The sequence below is a fragment of the Bos indicus x Bos taurus genome, chromosome 1 (assembly GCF_003369695.1).
Source record: "Bos indicus x Bos taurus breed Angus x Brahman F1 hybrid chromosome 1, Bos_hybrid_MaternalHap_v2.0, whole genome shotgun sequence".
Taxonomy (NCBI): domain Eukaryota; kingdom Metazoa; phylum Chordata; class Mammalia; order Artiodactyla; family Bovidae; genus Bos; species Bos indicus x Bos taurus.
In genome coordinates this window covers 41,940,658-41,953,100 of record NC_040076.1, presented here as the reverse complement: position 1 = coordinate 41,953,100, position 12,443 = coordinate 41,940,658, and the positions used below count along the sequence as shown (strand labels likewise).

Below are 12,443 nucleotides of genomic sequence, written 5' to 3'. Positions count from 1 at the left end.
CGTACCTAGTCTTCTGCAGAAAAAGCTTGCTGACCCCCCTGGTACAGAGGCATAAGGAGGAAAACACACAGCTGAGTAAATGCCCAGAGATGGGAGGAAAGGGGGCTAGTATGCAGATAGAATGGAGCTTGGATACGGAAAGTGACACTTTTTTTTGGATGGTAAATCCTGGAAAGGTTCAGATCAATCCTGATCTCGATCTGACTGGTATCAGAGAACGACTGTGGGATTTAAAGAGGAGCAGTAAAAATATTAACCTGGACTTTGGGACAAATAATTGGGCTTTGATTGGTTTGTGGTAAGCACTGGAAATAAGACGACACTAGAGTGTGGCTCAGTAGGAGACTGAAATTCCTCAAATGGTAAACAGGACTCTTGTCTCTACCGGTTCAAGAGAAGAGGAGGAGAACTGATGAGTCCAAGATATCTTGAAGGAAGAAGAGACTTTGATGAGTTATTAGGTAGATGTCTGACAGAGATGCTACTATAAAGACATATACACTTCAAAATGGCTAAAATGGTAAACTTCATGTTATATATAGTGTACCACAATAAAAAAATGATACATAGAGAATATCTGTTAGAATATAAACTGAGAATCACATATAGCCTCATATACATGTAAGAAAGGTCCGGTGTGCTACCACAGTTGGAAGGACATAGAATTAAAACAACAACAAAAACGTAGCCAAAGCAATCCCTGACATGTGATACATGACCTTGGGAAACTAACTCTGAATCAGGGATTTTCAACTGTGAAATGGGGACAATGGATACTTTAAATACAAAGTTGTTTTTGTTTTTTTTTTTAAATTTAGGAGTAATATGTCTTATCTGGACAAAAATGCTTTTTATAGCTTTCTAGTATACTATTCAGTAAACACACAATATAAATATGCAAAATAGTTAGGGAATAATCTAAGATAACAATGAGGAAAAACAATTCAGCAAAATTGTCTCAGAGTTGGCTACTTAGCATTCTCTTTCACAATGGCTCATAACACAAGCTGGGCAAAGTTCGCATAGGCTAATTAGCAATTGACTTATAAAAATTCAGCAAAATACTAGACTCATGTTTTATTTATTAACAAGGAATCCATGTGAAGGAAGATTAAAATGATTAAAATTTTTTCTTTCACTGAGTACTCAAAAGAGAAAGTCAAATTTGTATAAATTTAAAAGAAATTCACTTATTTAAACAACAGCAGAGATCAGCTGATAGACATACTTACCAACCCCGAAGAACTTTAAAAGAACATGGCATGAATGATGAAGTCAAGTCCAAAACTTCTTTTGTGAAATCGATACATTCACCTTGGAACCCTGGTTTACTGAAAGCTTTGAGCTACAAGAGCAACACAACAAACAGATAACAGCTGTTTGATATCATCACAGAAGCAAATGAAAACATTTTAGTCTCATGTACATATAAAAATTCAGAAAAATACTAGACTCATGTTTTATTTATTAACAAGGAATCCGTGTGAAGGAAGACATTCTCTTTAAACTCATTTTTTTTTTCTTATGTGTTTGTCAGAAATGTCACAATTTATTTATCATTTCAAACCACCCGATTCTGGGCACGGAGGCCCAGAAAACAATTCTACCTGTAGAAGTAAATCAGAATCCCTCCTCTGCTAAATTTGGTCCCTGTCCATTGCATCAAGTGATCATTATCTCCTGTGATGAGAAAACATGTGTAAAAAAAAGAAGCAATTTAGTGCTAAACATGAAGGCAGTTTGGATTGGTATGAGGGGTGGCTACGGCTTTTCTCTCCCCAAGCCTTCTTGATTCACAGTTAATAAAAGGGAGAAGGAGAAAGCACGAGCGCGTGCCCATAAATGAGCATGAGGATGCCTGTGAGGCCCCAGGAGCAGATGGCAGAGAAGATAATAATGATGGGATTAGTGCAAGATTTATAGTGAAGAAAGAAAGATGGTTGTGCCATGTATTTCAGCTTACAGGCTTCAGTCTACTGATAGAACACCTTAAATGCACAGCTTACAGCCTTATATTACTATTAACTACATTTTTGCTTTAGTTCTTTATGTCAAGGAAAATTCATGAAATCTCAAATATAATTCCCTTTAGACCAGAGATATAATAATCTGCAACGCCAGTGGCCTTGGATCTCTAATAGGTAAGAAAAAATTAATGAGGCCTATAAATATTTTATAATACACTGGAGCCTTGAAATAACACGGCCCACAGATCCACCCGGCACTGACAGGCCTGTGTTGTAGCTGAGAATGCATCGTAATAAGCAGCTGCAGCACCACCCTCTTTCCTGCCACTGCTTCATCCAGAACAAGGCTTCATTGAGCAGCGGATGCTCGCCTCCTTCATCTTCCCAAGGGTCCTCTTAGGGACGGATGGTCTCTGAACCCTGAGGAACTGTTCCTTGGCTATCTCATTCTGCTCTGACCTTGCCTGGTCTGATATCAAAGCCAAGTCCAAGCCAGAAAGCTGAGAATCCACTCCCCCTTATACAATATGATTTCCTCATGTGAAACGAGGCTGTATTTGGAGTGTTAAAACACCAAGGGACTCCCAGCCTTAGGGAGGCATGACCCGTCAAGTTCCTACCACAGGCCTTTGGTAGGAAAAGGCAAAAGCAAGTCCAAGACAATACAGACCTCTGGAATGCTTCCCTGTATATGCACAGTTCTACATGTCCAGGCAAACTGCCCTGGATTCCTTGATAAGGATTTCAGTTGGTGGTTTTTCAGATGATGCTTTTTAACTTAAAGGTTTGTAGAACGTGAAGCTAAAAAGTAAATCACGTTCAACTCTTCAAAATGTGGAGTGATTTCTCCTACAAGCAAAAATTATCTTTATTTACAATAACAATCAGAAAAGGCACATGAGGATAGAGATCACGGCTGTCTGATTCATTGCATGTATTCCCAGTTTGTTGAATTAATTATATTCATATTGCTGAGTTTAAGATTTACACTTCAATATTTTACCATGAAGCCATGAAATGTCAAATCCTGGACAACTTATGATGCACGTTAATCATATTTCAGATAGTATATGTTATAACTGCTTCTACTTTTTAGTCTTAGTCTTCACACCCAGAAGCATTAAAATTTTCTGTCTCTGTCACTCTCATACAGAGTCTGTCATAAAGATTTATTTTGACTCAAATAGTTAAAATACTCTTTATGAAAACCAAAAAAAAAGGACTTAATACTGATTTGAATTTATTTTTATCCCCTAAATGAGATATGATTCACTTAAGATGTGTCCAACCCCAGAAAAGTAACACCTCATTTTAACTACCTCACAAATGCCTCAGAATAGAATAATTCTCGTCATAATAATGTTCTGAGGATGGACGCACAGAAACCAACTCAGTGACTTCTAATTATAATAATTAATCTGTGGTTTTTATACTGGGTTGGAGAAGGAAATGGCAACCCACTCCAGTATTCTTGCCTGGTGAATCCCATGAACGGAGGAGCCTGGTGGGCTACTTCATGGGGTTGCAAAGAGTCGGACACAACTGAGTGACTAAGCACATACTGGGTGAAATTAAGTGGCAGTGTCCTGGTGAAAAATAAGTCCTGTGAAGAGCTAGCTGGATGAGTCACTATTTTGGTTTCCTTTTCTGGTTAATGGAGAATAAATATACAAAACAACTCAGATATGTGGCATAGAACACAGATGAATAGTCAGATGAACAAGAAATGAGTTGTTTCTAATTACACCCATCCTTCCGTGCCATGTAAGCACGGTTCCGTGCCATGTAAGCACGGTTCCGTGCCTACCAGCCCCAAATGCAAGTGCACAGAGGAAAAAAGCAGCAGTGTAGCAGTGGTTTCCAAGTGCCTTTTCACATATACTGTCTGGTGTCTTCTTTAGAACTACGCTTTGAAGTAGATATTATCACCCCTTTATGATGAAAATTTTGTAGAAATCCTTTCTCTTTTACTATGTATTTTTCATTTATAATACACATAAACAAATGTAATTGTTCTTCAGTATGACAAACTAAAACCTCAAGAACTTAATTACTGAACAAAGGAAGTTGTGCTCTGTTAATTTATTTCATAATATCAGAATAATTTTTGAATGTAGTTTTATTTATTCCAATGCTAAAATAATTCAACTGAGAACACTCTATCCTATCTAAATGAGATGTTCTGCAGCCCTGTGGACTTCCTGCAAGTAAACGTACTGGACGTTAAAGAGAAAAAGTCTTTGTTTCCACTCTTCCATTACATCACATTGTCTCATATTGCAGCGCTATGTACTTCTCATATCAACTGCAGATTCTATAGTGATTTTACTTCCCTGTTTACTCAGAGGAGCTTTCTTTACTTAGATAAGTACTACTTCCTGAGTATTTCTGGCCTCTGGAGTCGATAAAAAGGATCTGGTCATGTTGTTCTTATTGTTGTTCTTCAGTCACTAGTCATGTCTGACTCTCTGTGACACCATGGACTGCAGAATATCTCATTTAGACAAGACAGAGTATTCTCAGAGAAATTATTTTAGCATTTGAATAAATAAAACTATCTGGTCTTAGTACCCCCCCCCCCCAATGTTTTCCTATACTGCTCTTGAATCTTACTAATATTTGACTTGACTAGAATTATTTTTTTCTTATCTTCCATACATGGTAACAGTAACCACCACTGTTAAAGGGCCTGTGATCTCTTGAGAATTCAATCTGGCTGAATTATCCAATACAAGAAAATACTCAAGTTGCTTTTTCTGAGCTAGAATCACATATAAAATGGAACGGAGGCTCAATATTTAAAGAAATTCAAATTTATAACTATACTGCAAATGGACTTGAAAAAGATCCCAGAAAAGAAAGGTCCTTAGTTGGGTCACAGGGGAGAAAACAGAATTTCTAGAGAATGGAGGCCTGGAATACAATCTCACTGGAAACAAAACTCACTTTTATATGAGTTAATCTAGTGAGAGTGCAGATATTCCGGACTTGTGAAAAGAGAGAGACGAGGACATCATGAACATAATTCACATTCTATTTTTCTTTGGTCTGGGAAAAATAAAAATAAAATGCCATTTGCTAATTATGAAGAACTCTATAATGATCCTGTTCTTGTATCATATATTGTAAGCTGGCAATCAGACCTGGTGAATCAACCTTCAGTCACAGGTAAAAAACAATCTTCTCAATAAAAGGAGGTATTCTGTGTCTCAGATAAGACATATATCATCATCCTATGCTTCCACATCGGCAACGGTATTTTTACTAGCGTAAATCTCTACACACGTACTTTTTGGCTTTTTGCTTCTCAGGTGACTTGAGGTTTACTTTCAAATCACCAGCATGTTAAGAATTCCCTCTGTTATTTGAACTGGAGATGTAACTTCCTTCTTATTCCTCAGACAGAGAAAAATAACTACCCCATATAAACACAGCCTCTACCACTGTCAACCTGACTATCACAACTACTTGTGAAGGAGAAAATAACTTTATCGTTAATGAAAGGAACCAGACTATCAGCCAAGATCCGCTTGTTTTCATTTGGGTAACTGAAAACAAGCTAAACTTTCTGAAAATCTGGTCCAGTGGAAATAATAAGAGCTTTGATACTGGGTAAATAAGGCAGCTTTGTCTGCTTGTTACCAAATGTCCAGCTGTCATACACTTGTCAGGACCTTTATTTCACAAGGCAGTGGTTGAACCATATTCAGAAAATAAACGGGGCCAATTTCACTGGGTGTTTGCGGCTGCTTCCTTTTTCTTCAAGTTGGACTGGAAATACTATAAAGAAAATCCTCTGAGCAATCTGTCCCAAACAAGGAAGTTCATTTAAAAAAAAAAAAAAAGGGAATGGAGGAGGAAGGGGAGAAACAGAGCTTAAAAGAATGTGATTTTTTTATCTGCACTTAAAACTTAGAGAATGTGCAGCTTGGAATTATCCCAGTTTTATCTCTTTTATCTACTCATGTTACATTGATTCATGTGGAAAAAAAAGTGCTTTGAAAGTCCATGGTTGGAGTTTTCTAAGATTCAAAATAAAGATCTGGCAGGAAGTGTCTCCAGAAACTGAGTTATATTCAGAGAGGAAATGTTCCCAAGGGGCCTGAGCTAATCAGAAAATAATAAAACCTGAAAACATGGTGAAGAGAAACATGGCTTAAACTAAGCTGATTTGAGATATATAAACACTGACAGGAACGTGCAAAATGTACACAGAGAAAAAGATTCAACATTATGTAAAACTAGCAAATGTCAAATACTTAGAACCAATCATTCTTTTTGGCTTTTTGAAGAAATTTTTCTAAATTTGTTATTTTAAATGAGACAGAGGAAGCACTGCATTTTACCCCCTTTCTTATATGGTTGTACTGCTTGTACCAAGATATGTTTTTCTTTGATGTAAAGTCTTGGAATTAGATACAAAAAGTGCCTCTTTTGTGACCTTGGGCTGTGTGAAATGATGCTCACTTGAATTCTAAATCTTGTTTTTTCTCATGAATAAATGAGATAAATCCTGACCTCACAGAGTTATTGGAAGCAGTAAGTAAACACAATTTCTAGCTCTCAATGGATAATAAACAAATATTAGGCTCCAGAGTATTACCCAATCCTTCAAACCATTAACATACTAGAAATAAAGAAGCAGGGTTGCAGTTTTACCAGTGCTTTTAAGAAATTTGTGACTTAGGGTTTAGAAATACATTTACATAATAAGCATGCCATCTCTCCATGGTAAGTTTGCTCCTCCACAGGACAGTGTAACATACTATGCTGATTAAGAATGTGATGTTGAAGGATGGATGGGCAACAGGAAAAAAAGAGTGGCAGAGATCTGAGACGAACCCAAAGTGGTCAGTGCTGAAGGTCTAGTAGAAGAAAAACAAAGGACGGTGACAAACCCAGGCCAATGTGGTCAGTAACAAGGATGAGCACACTGGTGCCCACAAGTTCCTAGTACAATATGAACTGCACTGCCATGCAGACACATACAAGTTATCTGAGGGAAAGAGGCAGACTTGAGAGAAAGGGCACGCATATTTAGTAAGCAATTTTTAACAATTATAAGTTAAGAATATTTTTAAACATACCAAATGTGGAGGCTCATTTATCCCAAGTGGTTCCTGAAACATATATAAAAACATTTTAAGAATTATAATCGTATATTCTTAGTTGTCTTTGAAAGTGCTGAAAATATCCTTTGGAAAACAAAGTATATGATCTGACCAATTTACTAGATTCTTTGCACTGGTAAGGACCCTCAAATAATCTACTAAATTAGTTTATAATAACCTTAATATTTATTACTAATTCATTTTGAGTAATATTCATTTTGATCTAAAAGAAAAATGTACCCCAGTGTCCATTAGAAAGACAGACCCTGAACTTCCCATACTTCTCTCCCATCACTATCTCATGGGTACCCTTACTGTTCTGCAGTGCTTGTTATTATCCACACTGGCCACACTCTTTCATAACTTTGTAACTTTGCACATGTGGAGATGATTCCTTCTTTTTGAACTGCCTTTTCTGCTCCACTTCCTTTTCTGGAAAGATTGCTTTTATCCTCTTAGACATCACTCAATGCATCTCTTCTTGAAGTCTGGCATGGTCCCCAGAGCCCCAGTCCCTCAGCACTGCTTACACCTGCCTACACACTTCATTTTCTCACTAGTCATACTGTAAGTAATAGTGCATAATAACTGTCTGTCTCCTCTAAGAGACACAGAGACCCATCCGGGCAGGCTTATTCATCTTTTATCTCCAGTGATCAGTCCTGTCTGACATGTCAAAGGCACTAAATACACGCTACTGGAAGAATGAACTGATCAAATGACAAGAGTTCCTAATCACGGAGGTGCTAATACTACCTACTAGCTCTCTATGGAGTCTACAGAAATTCATATGCTGTTTCATTTTCTCTATAGATACCTAACAACATACTCCAACAGTCCCACTTTTTTAAAACCTGTTCTACACATTCAACTGTATGCCATTACATGCCACTGGCTATGTTCATATTTAACTCACCAACTGGATGGGTCGTATTGACATGATTGTATTATTTGATCCTCCCCAGTCAAAAAAGCACTTGTATTTCCCTTTCTCTAAAATGTACTGTTCTCCACAGAAGAACTTCTGCTGGTAGGCAACCCATCTAAGTAGGATAAAAAAGAGAAAGAACAGAGGTGACACAGAATTGAGCAACCAACAATTTAAACACCAAAGAAGCTCATGATTCCTACGAGTCAACTTACACGCCACTTTTAACGTGAATGGACCTTGTTTCACTGCCAAAGCCAATTTCTTCTAAGTCAGAAATTTCCTGATTTGTAATGTCAATAAACTTCCCACTTTCCAGATCAGATTCAAACAGTGTGATTGAAGATTCTATGAAATTCTAAAAAGAAGAAGAGGAAAGTTAAGAGAACACAGGCATTTTGTTTTATGGCTTGCTGTATCTTAGCAATTTTCACATGCTTTGGGGATAATTTTCACACAACTTCAGGAAGAATTTTAAATGGCACTGAAAACAATTTTAATAGGCATTACTCCTAAACAGTTTAAAGAAAACATAAGTCTGAATTTACTTTAGGCAGGGAAATACAATTTTATGAAACTAGAAGTTAGTTCACAGTCAGTAAATTGCTGGGACTTACAGACTATCATATATAACAGTAATTATAAAGGAAACTCAAGTCTAACTTGTGCCTAAAGAGCAAAAGCCACCTGAAACAGAAAGTAAACATACAATGTACTGTGGGTATCGTGGGAGAGGATTTTATGAGTTTAAATATAACAGAATAAATGAAATTTGCTTGAAAAAAAAATGTTTTATAAAAATTAAAATCAGAGGACAACATCTCCATGTAGTCAGACAGAATACTTAAAAATAACAGAAAAATTATAATACCCAACTTGACACGGAATTCACAAAATAAACATTATTCACAAAAAAGACTAATGTTAAAAACAAACAAATGTCTAACTTCACTACAAGAATAAAGCAATTCAAATTAAAACAGATACAGTTTCACTTTTTAAGTCAAGAAATATCTAAAAGACCAGTTTTATCAGGGAATGTCCCTGGTGGAAATATACGTTCTGCAGCTATTCTGGAAAACAATTTAGACATATATTTAAAAACCTGAAATTGTTTGTTCTTTGAGTGTGATATTCCTTTTTTCTTGTTTCCTAAAACTAAATGACAGTTCATTTATATGCAAAGATGAATTATTTATCATAGTGAAAAGCTGTGAACAGTATAAATGTCCAAAAGATTTACAAACACAAACCTTTAAACATCCACTGCTTGATGGAATAAATACAATTAAGGAGAGTTTTTAACAAGTTAACAGTTAAAAATATATCACATACTCACTTCTGCCAAGAGCTTTACATGCCTTATTTCTGATGTGATTATTTTACTATCACTCCTATTTTACAGCTGACAAAATTGAGGCAATTCCGATATATCACAGCTATTGAGGGGCAGAGAATTGAATTTGAGTGTAAATCTGTTTGTCTATTCTAAACTCTTAATCATTGTCAGATATAAATGTAAGGATAAAAGAGTAGGACAAAAACTAAAACTTAAAAGCTTGGTAAGATTATAAGTTCTCACAAAACCCTCAACTTTTCATTTAAAAAAGGATAGAAGAAAAAAAAAGAAAAACCAAGAGTGGTTACCTTTGGGTCCAGAAGTTGAAAAATTTTACCCTATATTTTTTCAAAATTTCAAATAGGTGTATTTTTAACTGGAAAATACAGAATGCATTAAAAAAATAAAAACTCTTTATTTCTGCCTATTATTTCATTGTTTGTAGCTAAAGTTTTAGACCTACAGAAAAATGTTATCAGCTTCTATATATCTCAAACACTATCAAATTTCTCATTATGATTATTATTATTACAATCTAAGATTTCCAGGACAAACATTCATTTTACATGAACAAGCAAAACAGTATCCAATAAAAACAAAGCATCTATGAGGAGAAAGAAAATACATTTGAAAAAATAATTCTCTTGCACTTACAACTTAACATGTCAACTGGATTTTAAAAACTGCTGACACAGCTGGGTCAAATTTCATTTGAAACTTCAGGAAAAAAGATAAAGGCTTTTTACGAGAAATTTTTATTATATTTTCTAAGCCATATTTGGGTTTTCAATTCCTCCTTGAGAGTAAACATGTGGAACCTGAGAACACCTGTCACCTTCATTACTTTTACATCTTAAAAATGTGGAAGCTAGGTGAATTTAGTCTTTATGATTCCCACCATCTATCCCTCATCTTATTAATAGAATACTTTTCAAACACGTGCACTTATCTTTTTGAGCTTCTTTAAATCCTGATTTTACATATATATGTGTATATATGTATGCATGTACTTGAGAATCCCAGGGACGGGGGAGCCTGGTGGGCTGCCGTCTATGGGGTCGCACAGAGTCGGACATGACTGAAGCGACTTAGCAGCAGCAGCAGCAGCATACACATATACACATATTCATATTTCTGTATCTCATTATAGACATAGATCTGGAATTTTCCAAATATAAACCTAGAATATACATATATTAAATCAAGGCTCGAACATCCTATTAGAGATTTCGTGGGTTCCTTCGTGGCTCAGTGGTAGAGAACCCACCTGCCAATGCAGGAGACATGGGCTTGATCCCTGGGTTGGGAAGATCTCCTGGAGAAGGAAATGGCAACCCACTCCAGTATTCTTGCCTGGGAAATCTCATGGACAGAGGAGCCTGGTGGGCTGCAGTCTATGAGGTCACAAAAATTTGCACACAACTTCGCAACTAAACAACAACAGAGATTTGCTTGCCCAGGACAAGCCTCCCTGATGAAATTTTACAGCCTGGGTGCCATATCAACAAACTTGTTTATATTAACAAAATAAACTTCCATCACCCAAGGAACATGAACTTGCCTCTGTTTCTTACAACCTGAAAGTACATACCTAGTTCCAGGTGGTTTTGAGGATACAGTGTGGTGATGACAACTGAAGGTGGCCATCTGGGTCCTAGTCAGGAACTGGTATCAACAGCTGCCAACCAAGTCAGGCCCAACCACGATGGGCAGGCCTTCAGCAGCTCTCACACACAGACCTCTCCCCCGCTACTCTTGTGACTCTGCGATGACCCACCTCTGCTTTTACCTTGTCTGCCCCTACCACTGTTCTCTACTCCCTGTTAGGGTTATAGGGGAGCAGAGATAAACTGAGGTATTCTATGGGCCACTGCATCACGCTGGAGTAAAATGGGAACATGTGCTGTGATTGTGCTTTTCATTGAGAAACCACTTGTGTTATGGTGTGACGTTTACTTGAGCATTGATTTGATGAATCCTATGGCATGGGTTGTGGGAGACTGGCAGCCATGAGGAGGGTAAGCTGGGAAGCAGGCCGGAGGCACAGGCCATTGGGCCATGATGCAGCCTGGGGCTGAGCAGAGAAGGAGGGCTTTACTGTCACAGGACCTGGTGCCAAGTACAAGTGCTGGCAGTCCACGGGTTCACAAATAAATATACTCACATGGCTGGAGTCTCTGTCCTTCCTGCTCTGGCTCCCATGCCCAGAGATGTGGCCAAGGGCACAGGGGTCTCCTAACAGAGACACTGTTCTCATTTAACCTCCTCCTTTTGTTTATTCATAGCTTTCTTTGCCTTGTAGCTTCTGCTTTCCATCTTTTTCTAAAAATGTTTCTGAGTCTGTCTGTCTCCTGGCTTTGACCCTTTCTGCTTGTTACACTCAAACCTACCAAATACACAATATCTGATCCAATTGACTAGCTGCCATCAATATGGTGTTCCTGTTGCGGGGAGCTCTAACTCTAAGCCAAATCCAATCATCTGGGGCAAAATCTCCAGGGTCACATGTCCAAAGTAAAATAAATAAAATATGCAAGAAAACACAAAAACAAAAAACCAAACCTTCTAATTGCTTTGTTCATGAGGTGACTGTAATAGGACCCAATTCCTGTGAGGTTACCAGGTTACCATCATTCCAACTATAAGCAAAATTAAATAACTTAAACTTATTAAAAACTTTCAAAGTCATATGGATTAAAGTGGAGCTCTGTTGCTCCAGAAAGATGAATAATGATGGAACCTCAAATCTGCACTCCATTTTAAAGCACTTAAACAGAACCAAAAATCAGGAGAGTCTAATGCAGTCTCAGGCACAGTACTCCCCACTGTTAGAATGAGCTAATGAGCAGTTGCTTCAGGACCAAAAATAAGTCTTAAGGATCAATAATTTGATTACTTTAAAATTCCATAAAATCCCTCAGCTCATCAGGTTCTGGAACTCCTGCACGACAACCCCCTGGGTGGGCAGCATAAAACAAGACACCAAGACACCAGGGGAGATCTGATGTGTCCATTAATTTAGGGGATACAACGGTGTCTGCTGCATACCACCTGGTTTTACAGATCTGAAAAGAGGCCCCGAGTCTAAAAATCAGAAC

At 37.4% G+C, this 12,443-nt stretch overlaps 1 protein-coding gene across 1 annotated transcript in view; it reads right to left on the bottom strand.

Moving 5' to 3' along the window:
* Nucleotides 1–12,443, bottom strand: part of CRYBG3 (crystallin beta-gamma domain containing 3) — a 126,362-nt gene that overhangs the window by 34,828 nt on the left and 79,091 nt on the right. The window contains exons 13-16 of the mRNA XM_027555158.1: nt 8,222–8,364; nt 7,995–8,121; nt 7,055–7,087; nt 1,233–1,345 (exon numbers count right to left, since the gene is read on the bottom strand). Of these exons, the coding sequence (XP_027410959.1) occupies nt 1,233–1,345; nt 7,055–7,087; nt 7,995–8,121; nt 8,222–8,364 (416 nt within the window). The remainder of the gene's footprint in view (nt 1–1,232; nt 1,346–7,054; nt 7,088–7,994; nt 8,122–8,221; nt 8,365–12,443) is intronic.